The following is a 25,341-nucleotide window of genomic DNA, read 5'->3' as shown; positions in this document are numbered from 1 at the left end:
CTATAGAGTCACCATCGCTTCCGTTTCACACGTCACACAGCGCTCTGTAGCAACCTACAATTGTGACTTCACTGTATACGCTTTCGCGAGTTTATAACTCAGCTTATTCGAGGCCTTAATGTTGTTGTGTAGATATTGCTATGGAAGGGGTTGAGATTATTACAGACGATGGCGGGGGGGTGTACGACAAGGAAGCGGAAGCTAACAAGCCAAGGTAAGCTTACATGGTTATTCACCGTCTGTGGGGTTTAGAACTTCAACGTTGCTTATAATATCTTAGCTTTGTATAAGCGGCAAGCAGTTAACGATGTCGCATCGAATGTTTACATTTCCGTGATTAATGTTAAAACAACGTCTATGTTTTGCTATACGTTACATGTAATGCAATCATAGCATATACTTAATAAGATGTCGCAACATTGCATAAACTTTGTTTACCTCTTAAAAAAGCAACGGGGCGATGGATAATAACGAACATACATCGATGACTGGACCTGTTGTCACATAACTTGGTCTCAAACTTTTTTTACTCGCGTCTCTATTTTATCTTAAAAAGTGATCATCGTATGTTTGTGAAAAACTACAGCGCACAATTTGTGACTTTAATTTGTTTGATTATTGAACCTAATGATTGCTCGCGTACTAGTTAAGGGAACTTCATGCATTGAGTGCTATGTATAAGCGGCACGAGGTGTATGAAGAACAATCGCGTGTTATAATGACTGCAGTTACCCCGCCATGCGAGGATATATACAGTAGGGTGGGGGAAGATGGGACAACTTTAGCACATATTATCTAAATGTCTTGATCGTGTTTTAAACAATTAACAGCAGTCTAGGGGAGTCGTGAGGATACGCTTTTATAATTCTTTGCATTTTATTTGTTTACTACCAAATTGGGCGGGAAAATAGAATGAAAAGGTGTCCCATCTTCCCCCAAACTATATTTACATTAAATCCACCTACAGATCTCGCCCAGTAAGTGGGGAGGACCGCCCGCTATCGGGGGAATCCCTCAATTTAAGCGGGACAGTTAAACGAGGTTACAAGATGTCCCACATCGATCAAGATGCTGTTAGTTTGAGCGCAACGTTAAAGGTGGGTGGTGACGTCATGTTGGACTCTATGGTTGGCTGTGGGTGTAATATTGGACCGCGACCAATGCTGGTTGTTCATATTGTTTAATATAAAGTGTGTATAGTAATGTGGGGTAAGATGGTTATAGGTATCATATATTATCCCATATTTCCCATTGTTATTTAAACAATTTGCAAAACTCTTTTATGGCCGTGAGGATACAGTTAAATACTAGTACTTTGAATTCCAATGCAAACACTACACTTCGCCACCGGCGGCATGCAAAGTGGTTAGCGTGCCACTAAGTTAGTTACATTTATTCTCCCAGAGAGGGATGCGGAACCAGGGCATGCTTGAAGCGATCCCCACCGGCAAGACTGACTCTCCTGGATCACCACGTGGTTCTAAAAGGTTCAGTTTCAAATCACCAAAGAAATCAAAGAAACTATCAAGCAAAAATGATGACACAATTAGCATTATGAGCTCGGCAGGTAACTACGGTTCATTGTGACGTACATAATCCCATATATGCGTCACAGTGCTACCATTGTGTGCGTGTGTCTTTGCAGAATGCTCCAACCCAGTGGTCACCAATGGGTGTTCCAAGTTGTCAGCCATTCATAAAAATAATCACCCACAAAGTTACATAATTCGTAAAATGTAACCGGGCACGAGGTGTATGAAACAGAACACCCATGTTATAATGACTGTTGTTGTCTCGCCATGCGAGGACGAACATTCGTTACGTAAGTAACAACTTATCTCAGAGTCTCATTTCAACTACCCACGAGGATTACGAATAGAGGACGTACGGGGAACCCCCTTCGATGATACCGTGAGCATGATCGGAGGTTACATCATGGACGCTGGGCCTTTCCAACAGCAAGGTACATCGCCAGTGATTCTATACCTTATATACGTTTATGTATATATATTGGGCAAATAATAAAATACATTTAAATATCCTTGAAAACTTTGTCGTGATCACAAAATTACAAAGTTGTTGTGTACGAGAACTAAAGTAGAGCCTCGGGCGGGTTAAGAAAACAATTTACTAAACGATCACCCCTGTGTTCCAAACCTTACTTTTCACCCCCTTCCAGATGGAATCCGAGACACAATTGGAAGAAAGAACATTGTGACGTTGAAGAAGATGGTTAAACTTGAACGTGGTAACGTCGCTGTGGATCCTAAAGTTCTGGTAAGTTACATAAGGGGTGTTTAAACTATCAACCATACAGAAAACAATCACCCACAAACATACGTGGTAACTTGTAAGCGGGCACGAGGTGTATGAAGCAGAACACCCGTGTTATAACGACTGTTGTGCCCCGCCATGCGAGGATAAACTTACGTTTATTTATTCAAATTAACATCCAACCTCACGCAGGTCCTTACACCCTATAGATTCCAAATCCTTTCAACCAAAGCTCCGTTCAAGGTGAGAGTTATTTACATCTAATGTATATCCAGCTTCAACCCAGTGGTTTCCAACCATTTTGCACCAGGCGTAAAAGTTAAAAAATTATTTACGTTATAACTCCGCACCATTCTAAGTGCAATACCCTCGTTTAGATGGAAGCTGACATTCACTTCTTGGAGATCAAAGCACTGGATAGCCCGACACCTGAACGGGTGAGTTTAATTGTTTGGCAAGCCTTGTTCTCTTGTTTTTAGCTATTTGTTTTCAATAGGTTTTGCCACAGATATAATATATATTATATCTGTGGTTTTTACCTGTGGCATGTTTTAACGACTTTCCTGTTCCGCTGATAATTTATCTTTGTTTTTGTTTTGATTTAATCTTTGCTATTGTAGTGGAAAGTACACATACAAGAGAGCATGGCTCTAATGAAAGGCTACGAATATTACAACGATTATAACAGAAACGCATAATGAATGAATAAATGTATACTATAAGATATAAAACACCTTAGAGTTGGTCAGTCGAGTCAAATTTTCCCGACATATGGGGAATTCCCTGAATTAAACAAATAAAACGGAAGTATTCATTAATGACGTAATAATGTATAAATAGTTACTGAACAAAGAATTAAGAACGTTAGTATTGAAATTCTAAAACGTAACACGCAATAGACGATTCAACTGTGACGTAACGGGAAGTCATTTCAAGAAATATTTATTAAAGCTTAGCTTACCAGAGTTGTTCTTATGTTAGGGGAATTCCCTAGCACGAAACTTCAAATTTAACAGCAAGAATGACATTATTTTGTTTACTTTATTTAAAGCAAGACAAATTGTATATAAGTTTACAAAAACAACATAAACTTTATACATCTACAAATATGATTGTGAAGATTAATTAAAACAACAAAGAGACGAAATTATCAGCAAAACAACAGTTATTAAAACATGCTATAGATAAAAAATAAAGATATTTATGGAAAACTATCGGCTGTTTAACAAAGTAACTACAATGCAAATATTTTCAATACATGTCTAACAACAGCTTTATACACCCACGTGTTGGTAGAATGACTCCATTGTTACATCACAATGCATATTGTGATGTAATTACTAGATTAATATTGAAATGAAACTACCTGCATTAGTTATTGAGCACGGTGTGTTTATACATGGAGGGTAGTAGAGTGGGTGGGAGGTGTCACATCATGTACTGTTGTGCATGGATATAACCGGCTCTGTGGTTGAATAATTGATCTTCTATGGTTTTGAGGTTCAATGCTGCGCGAATGTAAGCTTGTGTGGTCAACTCTTAATTTCAGGAAGGAACTAAAAAGATTTATTAATTTATGTGTCTTCGTATAAAAAAGTTCCATCTCTTTGTTTATGCATAACCACAAACAAAATATGTCAAGCAAATACAACCTTTCTATGCCTTCATGTAGAGACATATATATTCATACATACACAATATAACCACATAACGTTTCCCTCCTACTTTCCAGTTAATCGTCACCACGGACACAGGAAAGATATACTTCATGCAGATGATCGGGACGGATGATGCCGATCACATCATTGGGAGGGTGGCGTTGTCGCTTCGAACAATCTTCCCCAATGTCGCGCTTTCGTGAGTAAATATATGGATTGAGTGTGGGGCAAGATAAGGTTGAGTTATTATTATTTGAATGTAACTTATTTATCCTCACATGGCGAGGCAACGACATTCGTTATAACACCGGTGTTCTGTTTTATACACCTCGTGCCTCACAAATGTGAGACGTTTTAGTAAATTACATAAAAGAACAACTATGTATGGTATTTAATTTCTGCAATGTAACTTCAATGAGAGCATTTGATAAACAGAGCGTGTGTGCTTCGTGTGTGTGTGTCGTGTGCGCACGTGTGTGTCGTGCGTGTGTGTGGGTTATGATTCATAACCAGGACACAGGATGCAACTATTGTTACAACACCATCAACTTTTCATGCATGTATTGCAATGTGTGGTCATAGTTGTGTGCTGGTAGAGATATGTTTGTGTAGATGTGCGTGTTGCTGCGTGTACATTTTGTGTTAATCTATGTGTGTAAGACATTGCACAAATCCACACCTTCCTACATGTATATTTCATAATAATATTCCGGTATGAAAGTTTCTCGTGATGAATATGTTTAACATCCATGACCACACAATGCACATCACCCATGTGTTCCTATCTATGCACCAAACAGCTTCATTTAACACATTGTTACATACCAGTCGGATCATCAAAGCATCGTTGGAACCACTGGGCCGGCAGAAGATCATCCAATCCATGCTCAACCAGGGTGACCAATCGGAACCCGGGCCGTGTGGAAACTTCTCCGAGATGTATCGTTGTATTTGTGACTACTTGGGGGCGCCAGTGAGGGAAGAGGTTGAATGGGTGCGTAGATATTGTTTCAAATAATGGCCATTGTTTTGTTATGGATGAAAAGTTGAATTTATCCTGGTGTGGCAACAAGAGTTGTTAAAATACAAGTGTTCTGTTTTATAAGCTTTTTTGGTACTTGATTTTTAGTTTTTTTATACTGTACCCCCATTTACCCCATTAGTGACCACTGGGTTTGGAACAATTGCCGTTAAGTGACTTGCCCAAAGGCACATACAATAGTAGCAGGGGCGAACCTCAAAAGCCCTAACTTTGCTTGAGAAGTGAGCGCTCCTACCAATGTGTCACTGCACCACTTTAACAATCACTTTATTACATTGTCGGAAACCTACTATTGAACGGAACTGATCATAGGCTTTATTAAACTTAAAAACGAACGTCTCAGTAAAAACACAATAGTAAGACTAACACAACAGTAGGACTTTACACGAGTACGGAAGAAATATACAAGAAACACAGGAATGTTGATTACGCGCGTTGAAGCTTCCGCGTCGCACAATAATTAATAGTGTTGCCAAACGGGCCATACATTTAGTTTAACGCAGTGGGGAATAGAAACTTAAACACTATCACATACATCATAATCAATAGTGATAATGTATAATGAGGAAACAGTTATGTAACAATATGCATTGTTTCCTTGTAATAATAATTATTACACCACTTACAGGATGTAGACACGATATATTTGTCGCAAAACTGCAAGGAAATTAACACCAAGGATTTTGACTTACCTGATACTAAGTATGCTGTGAATATTTATGGAAACAATTCAACATAATTCTCAATGTGTTAAAAAGTTAAATAAAAAAATATGTTGTATTATGTACATTTGTTAAAACATGCTTAAAATACTTAAAACATGCTAATACTAAATTACATGCTAATACTAAATGTGATATAAAAGTGTGGCTGCTACACTTACAATAAAGTCTGAATTACTTGTACCAAGTTGTATTTAATAAAAAACAAGTTAGGGTGTGATTGGAATAAAAGTTAAGATTCACCATTACAAAAAATGTAAAGATTTTTGTTAATAATATTACCTGATGTTACCAATATTATCACATTAACAACCCCCCCAGAGACATCATTCCCATTATATCAGTGATGATTTACAGCCAGTGGTTTGATGGGTTGGTGGTCAGGAATACTAAACTGGTAAGGTTTTGTGAAAATATAATTACAAATTTGTTTATTTTATCATCAACGGCCCCCATGCATTGTATAATTGTTTTAACTGCAATGTTAAAACCCTTCCGCTGGTATATATATCGCACACATGATATTTTACATTTGTTATAAGAATTTTATGCAAAATTTTCTGATATATAAACTAACATGGATGTATTAAAACCCCACTTCAATATGATTATTGTGGAAGCTTAACCTGGCTTAGCAATTTATAGCAGAATAATAATAACTTTTTATCTTTTCCGTCGTGGTAGCGAAGATTTAAAAATATTTTAAGCTGAAGACGACAAAACAACAGTTGTTAAAACTTAAGAGTTAAAACATATTTTCATTCCTGTGTTTGAGGATGTTTTTCACCACAGAGTTTCGAAGTGTTGGAGTTCATATTAAAAGTGACGCGGAACTCGCATAACTTGAAGGAGTTGTCGTTGGAGGGTGTTGGAATAAAAGGGTAAGTTGGTGGTATGTGTGGTGGGGGAAGATGGGACACCTTTTAACTCTATTTCTCGTCCCATTTGGTGGTAAACAAAGAACATATAAATTGTATAACCGTATCCTCATGACTCCCATTAACAGTTGTTAATGTTTAAAACACGATCAGGATATTTGGGTATTGTGTGATAAAGGTGTCCTATCTTTTCCTCTACTATACTAATATATATATATATATATGTATTGATGATATAAGTTTATTTTTGCGGTCGCAGAATTGATTGTGCAGAACACTCCAAGTAAAACAATCACCCATAAAGTTACATACAAAGTATTATAACACCACTTATAAGAAAAACTCCCTTTATTCCCAGCGAGTTTGCGCACCGTCTTTCAATCAACATGATTGAGAATAAGGAATGTAGAATCGAGGTTTTGGATTTATCTGGGAATTCCATTGAAGACAAAGGGCTGGTACATCTGAGTGGTTCACTCCCTGTAATTAAACATGGAAGTTTCCGTCATCTTAGTCTTGCAAGAACAGGTAAGAGGGGTGGGGGCAAAACCTTGGGGTAGATTTGACTCAATTATACAAAATGCTATTTAAGTTAAATTTATATTTGTCTCAGAATTTAAAATACCATTTTATTTGTTATTTAGTTTACACTTTTGCACAAGTAGTTTTTACCTGAAGCATTTTTTAAATGACTGTCGTTTTGTTGCTAGTTTCTTTTTCTTAGTTGTTTTAATAAATAACGTACATTTTCATATTCCAAGAGGTTAATATTATCACGTATGACACAGGTATCACAGGCAAGTCAATCAACGTTTTATGCCAAGCTTTGCGTTCAAGTCAGCGGATTATGACAACGCTGACTCATCTTAACTTATCGGGGAATAATATTCGTCCTGAGGAAGCTGAGGTGAGATAGAGTTGGGGGAAGGGGGGAACATATAGTTACTGTGAAAGGGGAGAGTGAATTAATAAGACTTACTTTATCCTCGCATGGCGGGGAAAAAACAGTCGTCATAACACAGGTGTTCTGTTTCATACACTTCGTGCCGGCTTACAAGTTACCACGTATGTAACTTGTTTATCCTCGCATGGCGGGGCAACGACAGTCGCTTATGGGCGTTTACGTTATAACTTTCTTATTTATATTGTAATACACAAGCCCTTTTATTTGAACTGCTCTCTTGGTTTGTATGTTTCTTTCCATTCACACCATTGTTGTTACAGGGACTTCTCAATTTCTTATCGACCGAAAACCAGATCACTGACCTTGACCTTTCTGCCACCGAAGGCGCTGTTGAGCTGGTATAAAATATTATTCCTCCCCAATGTATATTACACCAACATAAATATCTTATATTCACAGTACCTCAGTGCGATAGCGAAAGGTTGCACAAAATATTTGGAAAACGTTTCGCTCGGAAAGAATGTTTTCCAAACAAAGTTAGTGGGTTTTATTGTTTGTATGTTTATTATTTACCACATTATATTAAAAAGCTTTTTGGGTATAATAATACTTACCCAAATATTTTTCCAAAATGAAAACAAATTCAAAACCTGCAAACATTAATTGCAATTATAATTCAGTCACAATCCTGCACATGTAGACACTTGACACTTGTTTTTATTAAATCTGAAACGTTTTCTCCTGTTTAGCATTAAGTTAGTAAAAAAATATTAAAAATCTTTTTTTTCTAGAAAGAGCAAAGACACGGCCATCCCACCCTCGGTCATGCATGTAAGTTAATGTTGTTTCTATTATTTCCCTTCTCATCAACTTTGTTCCAGTATTTCCACAAAACAACTTCATTGAAAAACATGGATATCTCCCACACAAAGATGCCACCCGAAGCTATTAGGTGATTTACTTGGTGTATTTAACTTGTACGTTATGTACATGTTGTTGCAGATAGGTGTGTATTATAAGCCAGAAAGTGATTTTCTGGCAATTGCTTTTTTGTAATTTTAGGGATTTTTTGTCTGCTGTGCAGCGAAGTACATTCTGTTTGAAATATCTTGTCCAAAAATACATTTTATAAATATGCTGATATAATATAAAGTTGTTTTATAAAAGCAAACATGTGATAACATACCCCCAGGTACATCATGGATGGGATACTCGCGAACAAAACACCCGGGTTACGAGTTGCGTTGAATCTATCAAGTTGTGAGGTATGATGTAATAATGATGCAACAATGATGTAATAATGATGTAATAATGGTGTAACAATGAAGTAACAATGATGTAACAATGATGTAACAATGAAGTAACAATGATGTAACAATGAAGTAACAATGGGGTGATGGGTTGGAACTTCAACCGACTGGGTTGATTTTAATCGTATTTGACACTTTGGCAGTTTCTTTTGTAAAACTTAATTGAATTTGTTGATATCATTTGGCCAAAAACAGCCATATTTTTTTAATAATCATATTTTTTTGTTTATTCCTAATTTAAAAACACATTCTATTTGTTGATACAATGTGGCCAAACAGAGCACCATCAGTCTATTATTAAAATATTTAAATTAAAAATGTTGAATATCTGTTTATTGCAATCCACAGTTGAAATCCATGGGTTGCCACATCATCCAATCTTGCGTGGCAAGTTTAACGAACCTCGTTTCTCTCGATCTAACCGACAATATGTTGGATGGTGACTTGCTGCCTTTACTTGGTTGTATGCAGGTTGGTGGGGGGGGGGTCACTTAAGGGGTGAACAAGGACCTCAACCGTATAGATTATAAATTATCAGATATAAAATATGCAGTGGTCACTATTGAGCAACTTATATGACACAAAGATTAAAGTAGTTGCCATTGGTGTAGAGGAAACTGGTTAACAACTGGGCTTTTTCACCATTGTGGGCGTGTGTCTCGTGGAAAGCTGCACAAATTGAAATCATTTAATCACTACAACCCAGTGGTCATTAATGGGTTGTCTAAAACATTTACAATGCCTGTTGTTTCAGCAAAACCGTTCGATCACCGAGTTTAAGATTGGTCGTAATTTCTTTGGTGTGAAACCCAAGTATATGAGGCAAGTAATGGAGGGGATCGTTGAGTTGATGCAAGAAGAAGATTCCGTGAGTATATGATGTTTGTGTTCCCCTATGTGCAAGACCCTTATGCGCAACAGGTCCTTTTGCGCAACACCCTTATGCACAACACCCTTATGCACAACACCCTTTTGTGCAAGACCCTTTTGCGCAACACCCTTATGCACAACACCCTTATGCACAACACCCTTTTGTGCAAGACCCTTTTGCGCAACACCCTTATGCGCAACACCCTTATGTGCAACACCCTTATGTGCAAGACCTTTATGCACAACACCCTTATGTGCAAGACCTTTTGCGCAACACCCTTATGTGCAACACCCTTATGCACAAAACCCTTATGCGCAACACCCTTATGCACAACACCCTTATATGCAACACCCTTATGTGCAAGACCTTTTGCGCAACACCCTTATGTGCAACACCCTTATGCACAAAACCCTTATGCGCAACACCCTTATGTGCAACAGGTCCTACAAACGTTCTGCATCGCCGATTCCAAACTCCGAGAACATCTTCATATTTTACTTGGATGTCTTGGGAGCAACACCTCGCTTACAAGCATCGATATCAGGTTATTGTTGTAATTACCACTTAAACATTTATGTTGCAACTAGCAAAGAAGATTAAAATGTATTTATTTTTAAACATTTCAAAACAAGTTTTCTATATAATCCAACGATTTTAACCTTTTTTGAATTACCCAAATGTTAAACAAAGCTTTGGTGATCAAATCTTGTTTTATTATTTTTAATCTTCGCTGCCGTAATTCAATTAATAATTACCCACAAAGTAACATACATGGTAACTGGTAAGCTGGCATGAGGTGTATGAACACCCGTGTTATAACGACTGTAAAATTCATTCAAATAGACAAATAAAAGTCATTATATCCATGCTCCTTAAATAAATAACCTTTTCCTTGCACACAGTGGCAACTACATGGGGGACAACGGGGCACGAGTGTTGTCCAAATCCCTTCAAATCAACAGCAAACTACAAGTTGTTAAGTTAGATAGAAACAGTCTCACATCACTGGGTTTCCATGAGGTGGCAAATGCTATGGAAAAGTAAAAAGTTCATTAAATATATTTTAAATAAAAACGTGGCTGACAAACCCATAACAAGTTGTATTTAATTAAAAGCAATCAAGATGTCATTGGTAGAAAGGTTTACTTAAAGACACAAACCTTTTTAAGTATATGTGGTATGATATACAGTATTGGGCATCAGGGCTGCATTATCTTTGCTGTAATGTCTTTCCCAGGACATCAATGAAACCTGTATGCCTTACAGGTTTCTCACCTGAGAGCTGTAAGTTTATTTCACCAACACATAGAGTGCCACCATACCTAACATACCTCCACTAAACATGCTTCCATACAGGAACTACACACTACGATACATGCCGTACCCTGTCAACGATGCTGTCATCGCCATCAAGATGCATCCGGAACGAACACAAAGATCTCTCGCTCGCATCCAGGATTTGTTGCTGAGGAACGCCAACGCCACCGGAGGCAGCAACGATCAGCAGTTCCGTCTTCAACAAGTTGTAACTAACACTGCTCAACAAGTGCTCGATAGAGTGGCAGGTGAGGCAAACCAACCCCAATGTCCTGGTGAACGAAAACAATGGTTTCAATGAAATCTATGTTTGGTGTTGTGCCAGAAGATTTTGGAAATTATGCAAGTTGTTGTTGAATCTAATGCAGAGTATCATATATTTATTGGTAAACCTTACACGATCAAAACATATTCCAACTGCGTCCACCTCAACAAAACTTGTCACACCCAAAAAAAGAGAGAAGAAAACGTGGCGAGCATGTGACAAACACGTCACACACAGGAGTACGCACGCGCGTTACAACAACAATAATGATAATAATAATACGGTGCCTTCGCACAGAACATACACTACTGTGCGTTACATGCGCAACAATATCACCATAGAGCGCTGCACTAAGTAACATTGGTAGCTGTATTAATACTTATCTATCACATCCACACAGCACAACTATATGTTAAGAATAAATGACCAACAAGGTCAAGGATTCCACTTAGATGTATTGTGAACCAACAACACCAACAACTTAGTCACTAATTAAACCCGTTATCCCACCAGAGAAAGTCGACGACACGGTAAACGCCCTTGAGATTTTGGTTGAAGATTCGGCTTCCAATGATTCCGTCATTACTGCTAAGAAACTTGTCAAGGATGCAAAGAATTCCAAACAGGTTTGGAATTTAATGGGATGTTGTTTAAATATGAACAGCACATATATGACACGATTGCGATTAAAAACAAACAATCATCTTTTATTTGTGTCTTACATAAAAGCTTTTACAGTTTTTAAAATATTCTCAAATAAGAGGATTACATTTTTCTACACTTTCTACACCTCCTATTTCAACACTGACCCCTATTCCCCAGCTTTTATCAGATATCTATGGCATTGGGATGGAGAAGTGCTCGGGTGACGAGAGCCCTCTAGTGTCCAAGATCAGGGAAACTGCGAAAAACTTGAATAAAATCGTCGAAGAAAATATCACGGTGATTATTTGATTGTGTGGTTGGTATTGTGATGTCATAATGTTGTTTTACAGAAAACAATTGAAAGTATGATGAAAACAGTGGAAGCTCAATGTCCTCATATATTTATGGTGGGTTGGGATGGTTGTATATTGTTTCTATTGTTGTTGTTTATAATGTTTCTATCTATTATGGTTCATGCTACAATAGTTAAACGATAGCTGTGTAATTAGAGGATACAAGGTTTAGGACGTGGCGCTGCTACCATTGTGGGCGTATGTGTTTTCGGCAAGAAACTTAACCGCAATTGCTTCAACTCAGTGGCCACTGATGGGTTGTCCAAATTATAAATCAAAACGTAAAAAGAAAACTATCTTCATAATGTTATCAACAATCCGTGATTTAAAACATGAGGAATATTCACCACTAAATAAACATTACTTTCAACACAGGATATAAGGGAAGAGTTGGAAAGATCAATTGAAACAAAATGTCAACTCCCCAAAGATTCGGTGAAGGATTATGTGATGCATACTTCAGGGAGTGTTATTGTTAACCAAGTCAGGTGAGTTGTTTATATTTGATTGTTGTGTTTATATATTATATCTGGTGTTAGGTGGGGGTTGGTGGTGTTGCTTATTTGTCTTTGCTTGTATGGGGTTATAAAGTTCCATATATTGGTACTTGTTGGTTGAGCAATATTTGTGGTGGCTTGTAAATAACCAAATAAATAACTCTATGAATATTTGCGAGGTGTATGAAACACAACACCTGTGTTATAACGACTGATGTTGCCCCGTCATGCGAGGATAAGCAAATTAATTTCATTCATTTCTACTTTCAGTGAATTAAACTTATCAATGGCAACCATGATGTCGGACAGGATCGCCGATAGATTGTTGGGAGCTTTGTCGCAGAGTAATCTTACATTGGTACGTTAGTTGTTACACGACAATATACATCTATAACTATATACTACTTACTATGTAGGAATATTTATAAAATATTAACCTAAACAGATATATTACTGTGGGGTAAGATGGGACACCTTTAGCACCTAAGAGTCTTGAGAATACGTTTTTATATTTTTTTGAACATACTTTGTTTGTACCAAATGGGACGAGAAAATGGAATTGAATAGTGTTCCATCTTCCCCCATAATACTACAACTGTTTACCACTTACCAATTACTATGTATCATTGTGTAGAAGTATTTATAAAGTATTCACCTGATTTGTCGTTTGACACAAACCTCACTCGTTTGTAATAGATGAAAAGATTGACATTAATATAAAGTCCCCCCCAAACAGACGGATCAACTGAACAGACACAAACAGAAGGAGAATGTTGGGAAAAGAGCAACAGAGGATGTTGTTCAAGTTGACGAGGATGGTGCGTTGCTCCCCGATATGAGGAGGAACAGGGCTGCAAGCATCGCGAAGAGGAAACAACGACCTGATGTCCAGTCTTCCCTCATGACAGGTGGGGTATCACAAATATCTTTTTCTAACCTTTTTTTGACCTTACGTCTGGCACATTTGCCATGCTTTATAGACAACACCAAACAAAACGGAGCATCTAGCATTGTAATTTATATAATACTATTTGTTAAAACAAGAAAGAGAAAAGGATTAAAAACAAAGCGACAGTCAGTAAAACAAGAAATGTAAAATAGGGCCAATAAATAATAATAACACGCTAAGAAAGTGTTTTAATTTTAAAACATATTGTTGTTTTGTTCATCGAGTATGAGTTGTATATTGCACCACAGTTACCACACAATAGAAATAACCAACATTAACCCCATATTACGACAGACGACCCGGCACCCAAATCCCCAACCGAGTCCGACACCATCACTGACTTTGGGGTTTATGATCCTTATTCTAACGAGAAGGTTAAGGTGGGTGGGTGTATGGGTTACTGTATCAGTATTGTATATAAGTAATGTACACATATCAGTATTATGTGATTAATTGTTGGATGCTGTCTATTGTACCAGTATAGCATGCATGTGTTCGGTATTATAACTATAAGGAATTGTCTAAATCTGGCTCTGATCTAGTGCTTATATAGTTGAATGATTCTTGTATCTAAATACCAGTTCATAGATGTACAAGGGTTGAGAATGTTTTGTGTGAAGATGGTTTTACATTGGGGGTTGCTGTGTTTATCTTAGTCAATCAACTTTTATTATTTTTTTAAAAAATATTTAACTTATGGTGTGAGTATGGAGGGAATAAGGCCATGCTGTTTTGGGTAACGTTATATGTATGGTTGTTCAAATTTATGTACGAATTCTAATCTTTAAATACCTTGCATGTTTTACCTTTAATTTTATGTTGTAGACAAGAAAGAAAAAGGCAAGAGAAGAGAAAGCAGCAAGAGAGAAAGAAGAAGCTGAAGCGAAAAAAGCAAAAGAAGAGAAAGAAGAAGAAGAAGCGAAAAAGGTAAAGGAAGAGACAGAAGAAGATGATGTGAAGAATGCAAAAGAAGAAAAGGATGAACCTGAAGAAAAGAAGGAAAAAGAAGATGACAATAATATTGCGGCAGAAGTAAAGAAAGAGAAAAAAGAAGGTGAAGAAAAGAAAGAGAAAGGAGAAAAAGAAGATCCTGCCAAGAAGAAAAAAGAAAAGGAAGAAGCTGAAAGGATTGCAAAAGAAGAGAAGAAGAGATTGAAAGAAGAAAAGAAAAAGGGAAATAAAGAGAAAGAGGATAAGAAGAAGGTAAAAGAAGAGAAGGAGGATAAGAAGAAGGTGAAAGAAGAGAAGGAGGATAAGAAGAAGGTGAAAGAAGAGAAGGAGGATAAGAAGAAGGTGAAAGAAGAGAAGGAGGATAAGAAGAAGGTGAAAGAAGAGAAGGAGGATAAGAAGAAGGTGAAAGAAGAGAAGGAGGATAAAAAGAAGGTAAAAGGAGAAGAAAAGAAGAAGGCAACAAAACCGAACAGAAAGTCAGAAGTTGATGAAACTAAATTAGTTGCATCAGGTGAGGGTTGGATTAAATTTGTTATTTAGGTATTATTGTGGTTTATATAAAATATATTAAATTATTCATTCACAGTTGTTATAACACGGGTGTTCTGTTTCATACACCTTGTGCCGGCTTACAACCACGTATGTAACTTTGTGGGAGATTGTTTATTGACACATGTTATATCTAAAAGCCCCCGACCCCCCTCCTGTTGTGGAAGCCGTCAAACTCGAAGATCTTCCCGTCGTTGAAACGAAGAAACTCGACCATCCAACTAAGGTTGGTGTGGCTTGGCTGTGAAATTTGTTGATTTATATTGAGATAACAAATGGGACAATGGTTGAAAGTAACTTATTTATTCCTGCGTTGTGATATTAATTCAACATCTGGTGAGGTCCATGCAGTAGCACCCTGGGTGTCGGGGTAATGGACCAACTCCCACTTAAATACCAGGTCACATGGCGTGGCTTACTGTGGGATCTCACCCATATAGTATACTACCAACCCCACACTGTATACCTTACAGGGCAGACCACGTGGTCCTCGCAGAAGACCCGGCAACCCAAGGTCACGACCGACAGAATCTAAACCTCCAGTTGATGATTTCTTCAGCACAACGTGAGGATTTGTTTCAATGTTGTCATTATTTCTGGTTTTAACATATTCTAATATTTGAATGAAACTTATTTATCCTTGCATGGTGGAGCAACGACAGTCGTTACAACACTGGTGTTCTGTATCATATACCACGTGCCCGCTTACATGTTATCATGTACGTAACTTTGTGGGTAATTATATATTTTAAGCATAATATAACATAACAATATATAGATCTGTTCTTAAGGACCTCAGATTTAGTCCAGATTAGGCTGATAGTCTAAACATACACAGCTTAAAATAAAGTTAAAATGTTGTTTCAGTGTCAGCAACACAGATTTTGACAAGCCCCAACCTGAAGCCCCACAAGAAGACACCAGTGGTAAATATATGTTAGATGTTTTAAACAATACTGAATATATCACAGTTAAGAAGTAGGAAGATTAGATAAACTGGTAAATCTGTATTTAGAAATTTATCAATTAACATATCAGTCAATTGCCTCGGAAATTTTACAATATATTTTTTTATGTAAATTAGAACAGGTTACAATTAAATTAAACTTTTCTCCCAATATTATAAAGTTATAGAAGTGTGGGGGGAAACATGGGAAACCTTTACCACATAATATCCAGATATCCTGATCGTGTTTTAAACAAACAACAACGGTCTATGGGAGTCTTGAAAATACAGTGTTTACAATTCTTTAAATGTTCTTTGTTTACTACCAAATGAGATGAGAAAATAGAGTGAACAGGTGTCACATTTTCCCCACGATACTATATCTTCGTTTAAGCCCAAATTAAACGAACCTCATAATATAAAGTAATTTTACATTCCAGACAAGCCATCCACCCATCATGGTAAACACACGTTCATTAGCGCTGAACAAATCAAGATAAACGTTGAATCGAGGAAAGATGAGGTACAGCTGATAATATGTGGGACGGTGGTGTATTAGGTGTATTACAAATAAATACCAGATGGACTGTATACTATTGTAATTGAAGAGTCAATTATACTATGTTAGAAAAATATTTCTTGATTTATGAAATAAATAAATCTAATGTTACGGTGCACAAAATATGTGTTATTCACAAATGGGTTTTAGTTGGTGAAACTAAAATGCAATCCTTACTATTCAAGTTACAAACAAACTTTACATTACAGAGCGACCAACCCAAAGAAGAAGAAAAACCTCGTCGTCCAAAAGGCGCGATGGTGATGCCTGGGATGGGAATCGGGGGGAACATTATCGCCGAGATGAAAGCTAAAAAGTTTAACAGGAACAGGGTGGGTTTGTTGCTTGGTGTTTGGTAACTTGTGTATATGACACTTAATAGCAATTGCTTTAACTCAGTGGTCACTAATGGGTTGTCCAAATTGTCAGCCCTATATAAAAACAATCACCACAGAGTTACATACGCGGTAACTTGTAAGCAGGCACGAGGTGTATGAAACAAAACACCCGTGTGATAACGACTGTCGTTGCCCTGCACACGAGGATAAACAAGTTACATTCATTCACATTGTTACATATTCATCCAGCCAAGTGAGTCAGAAGAAAAGAAAGATGATCCTCCAAAAAGTCCGAATGAAAAAGATCTTCCAGACCCCCCTTCACCATAAACTTATTGACAGCAAATTTTATTCAAGTTTCACTTTTACAGCAGCAAGTTTTATTCAGGATATTTTAATGTTCAATATCCCACAGTGGTGTATGCCCCATGCTCAAGTCTTTGTATTCAATACTGCTGTTTTAATGCTTGATAAATTCACGCCACAAATATGTGGAATTACGGACAATAATTAGTTTAGGCCAAGAATCTAATTCAAAATTGTTTAAAAATATATTTTCACCAAAAATCAAACTTTCCAATCTGGGGTAAATATATCCACTAATGCATCAGAGTATTGTAGCATTCATGTTTGTTTTAAATAAGTTGTGTTGGTTCAACATATTTATATCTGCAGGGTGTTTTATTATTTTCACTGTACGAGACCTCTTGGATATTTATCAAGTTATTTCCATTCTTTTATTGATCGAGTGTATTATTATTATAACATATATGATATTATGATGCAATAAAGAAATGATTCGAATATTTAAAGCCTTATGCTGTAAACATTTGTAGGGCATTTTGTGGGGTTAGGGAATTCTATATGCGTCCTTGGGCAAGGCACTTATGGACATTGCTCCAACCCAGGGGTCACTAATGGATTGTCTATGCAGAAAAATAATCACCCACAAAGTTACATACGTTGTAACTTGTAAGCGGGCATGAGGTGAATGAAGCAGAACACTTCTATGGTTTGGCGGCTTTTGTCAATGGGGGTTCCCCCCACACTTTCTAAAAGTTGGGAGAAACAACTTGTTATTGCAAACACTTTGGAGCACAAGAGCACTGAACTTTGTATCAGCAAGCAGGCGTAATATACTTGTCTTGAACTGCAGGATTGTCAACTAAGATTCTAGAAGGTTTGTTTACATTCGTTTACAATTGCATGTAATTCGTAGTATTTTGTATAAACGTCTGCTTTATATATTGAATTATCAATAATCAAGCTATTCTGATAGTTTATTGCTTTGCTGGACGACGTTTCGACGACGTATATACAGCTCATCTACAGTATACGAGTCATCGCAATGCTTACTAATATCCTAATGAAGAGCCAGAGGGCCTGTACAAAACGTTGTTACTTCAATAAATTGCCAAAAGAGCTGTGTTGTGTGCTGCTTAATAATGAGCCTGACATTCTGACTGAAACAACTTATATAAACTGATACAGCCCCACTTAAAAAACACTTCAATATTTCTACAGACTCCACAATGCGTGTCACCATTGTTGTTCTACTGTTAGTCCATTACGCCCTTTCATTAAACAATGGGCTGGTCCGCACCCCACCAATGGGTTGGTTGGCTTGGGAGAGGTATAGGTGCAACACCAACTGCGCTCAATTTCCTGATGATTGTATCGGAGAGAAGTTGTTTATGAGGATGGCTGACAGGTGATGTCATAGTTGATGATGTCACTGTTGGTGATGTCATAGTGGTGATGTCATGAATGAATTTATGGATAAATTAATAAATATAACTTATTTATCTCTGCGTGACAGCTTAAGGTCTCAAGGACAGTATTTATAAAACGGGTGTTCTGTTTCTTACACCTTGTGCCGGTTGCAAGTTACCACGTCTCATGATGTTTACATTTGCTGCAATGAGTTGGTTAATAATAAACTAGATCCAGTAATGGAACTTTTGCTGTTATACTAGCGAGTCAATTATTAAATCTCTGTTGTGCAAATAAAGATTCTTACAAAATTAATATTTTTGTATGGATTCCATACTGTTTTTCTGTGCCTTGTTATAAACATGCTATGCTTTTTATTTTTTTACATACATTAAAAAAATTAGCCCATTTTTCAAATATATTCCACCACAAATGCATTTAACCCCCCATAACGACCCCAATACCCACAGATTAGTATCCGATGGTTGGCGAGACGTCGGGTACGAATATGTCAACATAGATGATTGTTGGCCATCGAGGGAACGCGACGCTAACGGAAGACTGGTCGGGAATTCTACGAGATTTCCGAGCGGGATCAAAGCTTTGGCGGATTATGTTCATTCAAAGGTGCATTTAACTTAATATTCAAGGTTTGCCATGCATTGTCTATTATACGCAGCAGTTGTAACACCGGTGTTCTGTTTCATACACTTCATGCTCGCTTATGAGTTACCATGTATGTAACTTTGTAGGTGGTTGTTAAACCAGTGTAATTTATTACTTCATAAAATAAAACAACAAATAAGCAATGCTTGCTTTTATTTCCAGGGATTGAAACTTGGGATTTACAGCGATTGTGGCAAACTTACATGCGGTGGTTATATTGCCTCCGGTGGTAACGAGAAGATTGATGCGGAAACGTTCGCAGCATGGGGAGTTGATATGTTAAAGTACGACGGTTGTTACAGCAATGAAACATCAAGGAAGGTTAACTACCCTCTGATGGGGGCCGAGTTGAACAAGACGGGACGTCCCATCGTGTACTCGTGTAGTTGGCCAGCTTACGAGGGGGGGCTTCCTCCAAAGGTGGGTTGGCTTCTGTTTATCTTTCAGAAATTGTTGTTAAGTTTTGCCCTAAGACACATACACCTACAAGGTACAACAGTGGCTGGTTTTGCCTCAAATCCGTAACCTCGGGGCTAGAGGCTGTTTACATAACCAGCAGACGTTATGTGTATCTTCAGGTGATGTGGGCTTGTGGCACAGTGAGTGTTCTACAATGGTTATGGGCTCGAATTCTTGACATAATCTTAACTTAACATAGCAAAATTTGAGCATTCTTTACAGTTGTTTACATTAAAAAATGCCGCCAAAAAAACACATGTAAACTTATAAACCCCCATTTTCCCAGGTCAACTACACTGAGTTGAATGCGATTTGTAACTTATGGCGAAACTATGGTGACATCCAAGACTCATGGGATGATGTGGTCGATATAATGAACTGGTGGGGTGACAATCAGGACGTGTTGATACCAGCAGCAGGTCCTGGGGGGTGGAATGACCCAGATATGTTGATTGGGGGAGATTATACACTGAGTCTCGATCAAACTAAGACACAGTTTGGTGAGTTGGGTGTGGGGGTGTTAATTTGTTGAATGTTAGTAAATTATTTATCCTGGCGTGGTGGGGTGACAACAGTTGTTATAGTGTTCTGTTTCATACATCTTTTTTTCTTATAAAAGATTGGTAATTTTGCATTGAAATTAATGTCAGGTTAGCTTAGTGTTTAAAGTTTGTTATAAATTCATTTGTCTGTAATTGACTGTATATATTACAAGCTATAGATTTATTACAGATTGTTTATTATTTTTATCTTTATTATAGGAATGTGGGCAATGTTGGCTGCTCCACTTTTCATGTCGAATGATTTAAGTAAATTGGAACCCGATATAAAGACGGTGTTGCAAAACCGTGATGTCATAGCTGTCAATCAAGATGTGCTTGGTGTCCAAGGAAGGCGGTTTATTAAGCAAGATTCGATACAGGTGTGTATGAGTTGGTAAAGGATGGCATATCTGGGTTGTCAAGGGAAGATCTTACATTTATTACCACTAAAAGACACTTAATGGTAATTGCTTCAACCTTGTGGTCACTAATGGGTTTTCCTTATCTGCCATACAGAAAAACAATCTCCCACAAAGTTACATACGTGGTAACTCGTAAGCAGGAGTGTATGAAACAGAACACCCGTGTTACTTAAAACCACTGACGTTGCGAAGATAAATAAGTTATATTCACCACAACAACATTATTAACAAAACACCACTGCTACTTACAGGTATTTTCGAAGCCATTAGACAAAGGTGAATTTGCAGTTGCTGCGTTCAGCACAAGAACCGATGGAACGCCTCATGCGATAAAGTTTAGTCTGAACGATCTAAAAATATCGGGCGCCAAGTTTTATTCATTATTTGATTTATTCGAGTCGAAGCATCTTGGCAAATATTCCACAGCAGAAGAATTGGATATCTATGTTGACCCGAATGGGATCTCTATGTTTCGTGCTTCACCGGTTTCAGTCGAAAACATCTTTGTTGAAGAAGTTTTTGAAATAAATGAAAATTTATAGTATTTTTGGAAAACGTTAAAAAATTATATTTTCTATATAAATTAAATATTTTGTATAAAGTGTTATTTCCAGTGAAATATAGCTTTTAGACAATTATATTACAGTAACATTTGCCTTATTTTACAACTGTGTCATTGACTATACACTTAAATATGATTATTTACTAAATTTTACATTCTGTATAATTACATATGCTTTGTGCAATTTTAAATATTGTAAGTCGTATCTATTACCAATAAATTATTCTCATTACAACTTTCATGTACAGTTTGGCAAAGTAGTTAAGAGTATTGCCCCTAGAAGAGGATATACAGGTTCCAGGCTTGCCACTGCCAGTTAAGAGTATTGCCCCTAGAAGAGGATATACAGGTTCCAGGCTTGCCACTGCCATACGTGTCCTTGGGCAAGAAGTTTACCATAGACAATACATATACACATATACAATTGCTTCAACCCAGTAGTCACTGATGGGTTGTTTGGGTAAATAGGTGGCACATTGTAACCAAGAAACTAAGGGTTCAAGTCTTACTTAGGGGGGTGTATTAAGTGTTTTGACGAATACGACTTCTTTACAACTAATTTATTATTTAATATTGAAGTAATTTGAAAGAATTCAAGTCAAAATACCCCCAACATCAGTTAACTTGTTGCTTTAACGTCATATAGACGTTTACACTACGGTCTGCGAAATAGAAAATTTACATTGTGTCCGCATTGTGACGTCATAATAGCGCAGTGAGCGTTACAATAGCGACGCGAGTGGCCGCTCCGTTTCTGCAGCGACAAACAACGCTAAATTCAATTTGGTTAGAAATTTATTCGTTTGTTGTTTTATCGGTACAGTATTAGTGCAAGCATGTGCAGCGGTTAGGTGCATGGACGGGTTATAACAGATGCAACTCGTTCTTGTACTTTTACCGCAAATAGTATTTTATCATGGCGTGTTTTAACGTGTGTCGTTCTGCTGCTAGTTACCTTCCCTTCGTTGTTTTAATTAGTTACAATTTAAATTGTGGTGAATGATATTTGCACTCCTATAGCTCTGTGTATAAAGTTAAGGCAGAGAAACAGAAAAATATTTAAAGTTTTTCCCAACAAAAAATGAAAAAAGTTTACAATTATTTTGTTGTTTCAGATTCAAATACTGTTTGTTCGAGAGTAAAAGTGATCATAATGTTATAAATAATAAAGTGCAATGAAATCTTTATATATATTTGTCTTGTTCGTCTGTTGTTCATCTTCCCATGGTAAGTGGGGTGTATAGTTAAGTTTCAAATTTATCACGATTATTTCTAAACTGAAATTGTTCCGATAGCTTTATAACTTTGAAGTTATGTTTGTAATGAGTTCAGAAAAGTCTTACAGAAAATAATCGCTAACACAAAGTTACGTACGTGGTAACTCGTAAGCGGACACAAGGTGTATGAAACAGAACACCTGTGTTATAAGACTGGCGTTGCCCCACCACGCGAGGATAAATAAATTAAATTTATTTAATCAATCTTTTTTGAATGTTATAATATAACACATCCATAAAGGAACTTTTAATTTCAAAATAACAAACTAAAGTTTTACTGCAGGTCAAATAGTTTGCAATCCTGGTAGTTACTTGTTGGCAAATACAACGTGTGCTGAATGTACAACCGGATATTAGTGAGTGTGTTCGTATTCATAGACATTGTGTGTTTATTTGGTATCTATGTCTGTAATATAGAAACATAGATATAGTAGGGTGGGGTAAGATGGGACATGTTTTCGTACTGTTGTAAAAATTGAAAATATATATATTGTGGAAATTTAAACAATTAAATATGTAAATGTGAATCAACAATCAGAACGCTTTAAATACTTTGATGAATTTCTTCTTTATTATCTGTTAAAGTTGTGTAATCTTATGCTTCCGGAAAGATATATATGTTGTATAGTTTGGTTAAGTTGTGTCATCTGTATGATTTCCACCAATGTATAGAACAAGTTAATGTTAACATACCAACTTGTTCTTTGTTTTTTCTCTGTGTTATTTAGCAATGAAATGCCTCTTAAAAACAAAAGCCATTTAAATAATACTATTATTTGAACAGCATCATTTAAAAATTGCTGTTAAACAAGTATGTAATTGTTACAATTTACAAAGGTATTTATTGGAAAACAGAATTGTTTTCATTTATAGAGTTATTTGTGACACGTGAATGCTTTATTGTCATGAATAATTAATGATTGTTCATGTTCCAGAAAACTTAAAATTGTGCTCAAACTATTTCGTAATCAATAGTTTAAATATAAAGTTTAAAACATAAAAATCCTAAATCTGAAATTATAAAAATTATTCATAACCATCAGACATCAGTTTAAATGCGTTGCTTAATTTTAAAATCCAACTTTGTTTTTCTTTTGTGATGTCACCATCATACTTGTGGTCCCATTGTCCCGTCATCAATTGTGCTTCATTGTCATCTATGTAAATCCAAGAACAATACCATCTTGAATGAGCGTGTTTGTAATTAAATATTTGGTCACCACAGCACAGAAGTCTGACGTATATACCATATTTAAATTAGAAACCATGGATTAGTTTTATATCTTGCTTATAATTCAAAATACCCCGTCCTTTAACCATAAATATGTTTGTGTTTTTTAAATATTTTCTTCCTAAGCCATATAGCAACCCATGTTGGAATGTTTTCCATATTTATTCGTAATGTTCGTAGTTTCTGTGATGATTTTGTCGTAGCAACACCTTCACTTTTGTTTGCTTTGTCTAGCACTAAATTTATTTGTGTTTGGAAAGCCTTATAACTTGTCCTTACATGCCTCTAGTAGTCAGTATCTTGCCATCGGTTTCTCGTAATAATCCAACAATGGCACAATATATCTTATGTTACTGTTTCTATGAACAATATGTTGAAATAAATTGAAAAATTAATTAAAATTGAATAAAAACAAAAGGAAAGTAGGATATTTTTAATTTTAACTATTGTTATAATATTATAATAAGTTTAATTGTAAATTCTTGTAGTTGCACAACCATTTTAATTGGAGAACATTTTATTTTAAAAATTACATTTTATGTTTTAAAAATTAGATGAAACAACAGCTGCACACAAAAGCTTTTCTTATTTGGTGGAATAAGTGGTAACTTTAACTTCCCTTAGCTTCAAGCTTGTTGTTGTTGTTGTTGCGTCAATGGGTTTATCAGAAACCATATTTGAGCAGCCTCTATAATCCAAGTGTGCTGATTGTATGAACCCCTTACCCTACAAATACTACAACACCCAGGGCAAATAAATATTAATATATCAACACCCCCACAGTTGTACTGGAGGTGCTGGGTCGGCCAAACAACCTTGCTCATCGGGTAGCTACAACGACCAAACCAACCAATCAGATACTTCGGCTTGTATTGTAAGTTATCATGTGATGGTAGACACCTTTTTATGAATCTAACATATTTATTAAAATTATAAATTTTAAAAAAGTGTGGTTCTTTAAAGTTTTTGCTGCTCTTTTTGCCATCAATAGTTTAATTTAAGTTTGCTCTACTAGTATAAAATCTTGTTTTAAAAAAAACATTGTTATAATAACATTTTTAGCATTTGTTTATTATATTACCGACTATCTACCTCCACGTTGATAGTTGTGTCACGCTGGGACATTTAGTGCAACCCCCGGCGCCGAATCGTGCACCCCGTGCACTGCAGGGACATTCTGTGTGCAAGGAAGTTCCACTGAGGTGTCGTGTTCCCTCGGGCAATATTCGACGTCAAGGAGCGCTTCGTGCACTTTGTGTCCAGCTGGGTACTCATGTGCAGACCCAGCCCAACCCCCACAACCTTGCAGTAATGGAAACTGGAGCCCAGCAGGTAGAATAATATGATATCGTGATTAGGGGTGATAGCCCAATTCTGGCCTGCATTCCAGGTCTCTTGGCATGCCTCTCTGTAAGACCTTGTCCAAATAGAACAGATTTTT

General features: G+C 36.7%; 3 protein-coding genes across 7 annotated transcripts in view; all 3 read left to right on the top strand.

Annotated features, from left to right (window-relative positions):
* Positions 1 to 21: 21 nt before the first annotated feature.
* LOC149729130 (F-actin-uncapping protein LRRC16A-like) lies at positions 22 to 17,840 on the top strand. Of its 5 annotated transcripts, XM_089888676.1 has the most exons (39): positions 22 to 214; positions 968 to 1,097; positions 1,405 to 1,567; positions 1,844 to 1,963; positions 2,180 to 2,277; positions 2,467 to 2,517; positions 2,652 to 2,711; positions 4,007 to 4,131; positions 4,761 to 4,926; positions 5,603 to 5,676; positions 6,018 to 6,093; positions 6,489 to 6,577; positions 6,933 to 7,102; positions 7,363 to 7,481; positions 7,799 to 7,876; positions 7,938 to 8,014; positions 8,270 to 8,309; positions 8,360 to 8,430; positions 8,671 to 8,743; positions 9,137 to 9,259; positions 9,543 to 9,656; positions 10,100 to 10,203; positions 10,562 to 10,699; positions 11,016 to 11,224; positions 11,755 to 11,867; positions 12,064 to 12,183; positions 12,237 to 12,293; positions 12,615 to 12,727; positions 13,007 to 13,094; positions 13,473 to 13,644; positions 13,980 to 14,065; positions 14,511 to 15,147; positions 15,326 to 15,411; positions 15,659 to 15,750; positions 15,848 to 15,904; positions 16,053 to 16,111; positions 16,572 to 16,654; positions 16,900 to 17,022; positions 17,278 to 17,840. In XM_089888676.1, the coding sequence occupies exons 1-39, from the start codon at positions 141 to 143 to the stop codon at positions 17,356 to 17,358; spliced, it is 4,509 nt and encodes a 1,502-aa protein (XP_089744802.1). In that variant the 5' UTR covers positions 22 to 140; the 3' UTR covers positions 17,359 to 17,840. The 5 variants fall into 5 exon arrangements, with proteins under 5 accessions (XP_089744802.1, XP_089744803.1, XP_089744804.1 ...); XM_089888677.1 differs by lacking the exon at positions 15,848 to 15,904 and having other exon boundaries at positions 23 to 214; XM_089888678.1 differs by lacking the exons at positions 22 to 214; positions 968 to 1,097; positions 1,405 to 1,567; ... (2 more) ...; positions 2,467 to 2,517; positions 2,652 to 2,711 and adding an exon at positions 3,352 to 3,504.
* A 208-nt stretch (positions 17,841 to 18,048) lies between these two features.
* LOC149729129 (alpha-N-acetylgalactosaminidase-like) lies at positions 18,049 to 21,627 on the top strand. Its single transcript, XM_089888687.1, has 7 exons — positions 18,049 to 18,208; positions 18,553 to 18,739; positions 19,212 to 19,368; positions 19,570 to 19,827; positions 20,153 to 20,366; positions 20,628 to 20,788; positions 21,082 to 21,627. The coding sequence occupies exons 2-7, from the start codon at positions 18,561 to 18,563 to the stop codon at positions 21,370 to 21,372; spliced, it is 1,260 nt and encodes a 419-aa protein (XP_089744813.1). The 5' UTR covers positions 18,049 to 18,208; positions 18,553 to 18,560; the 3' UTR covers positions 21,373 to 21,627.
* Positions 21,628 to 22,196: 569 nt separating this feature from the next.
* Positions 22,197 to 25,341, top strand: part of LOC149729128 (uncharacterized) — a 70,446-nt gene continuing 67,301 nt past the window's right edge. The window contains exons 1-4 of the mRNA XM_089888675.1: positions 22,197 to 22,619; positions 22,953 to 23,025; positions 24,684 to 24,774; positions 25,007 to 25,232. Coding sequence (XP_089744801.1) covers positions 22,568 to 22,619; positions 22,953 to 23,025; positions 24,684 to 24,774; positions 25,007 to 25,232 — 442 coding nt within the window. The 5' untranslated portion in view covers positions 22,197 to 22,567. The remainder of the gene's footprint in view (positions 22,620 to 22,952; positions 23,026 to 24,683; positions 24,775 to 25,006; positions 25,233 to 25,341) is intronic.

Source organism: Ciona robusta, chromosome 11, assembly GCF_009617815.1.
Source record: "Ciona robusta chromosome 11, ASM961781v2".
Taxonomy (NCBI): Eukaryota; Metazoa; Chordata; class Ascidiacea; order Phlebobranchia; family Cionidae; genus Ciona; species Ciona robusta.
The sequence above is the reverse complement of the archived record's forward strand: the minus strand, read 5'-3'. Positions and strand labels throughout refer to the sequence as shown.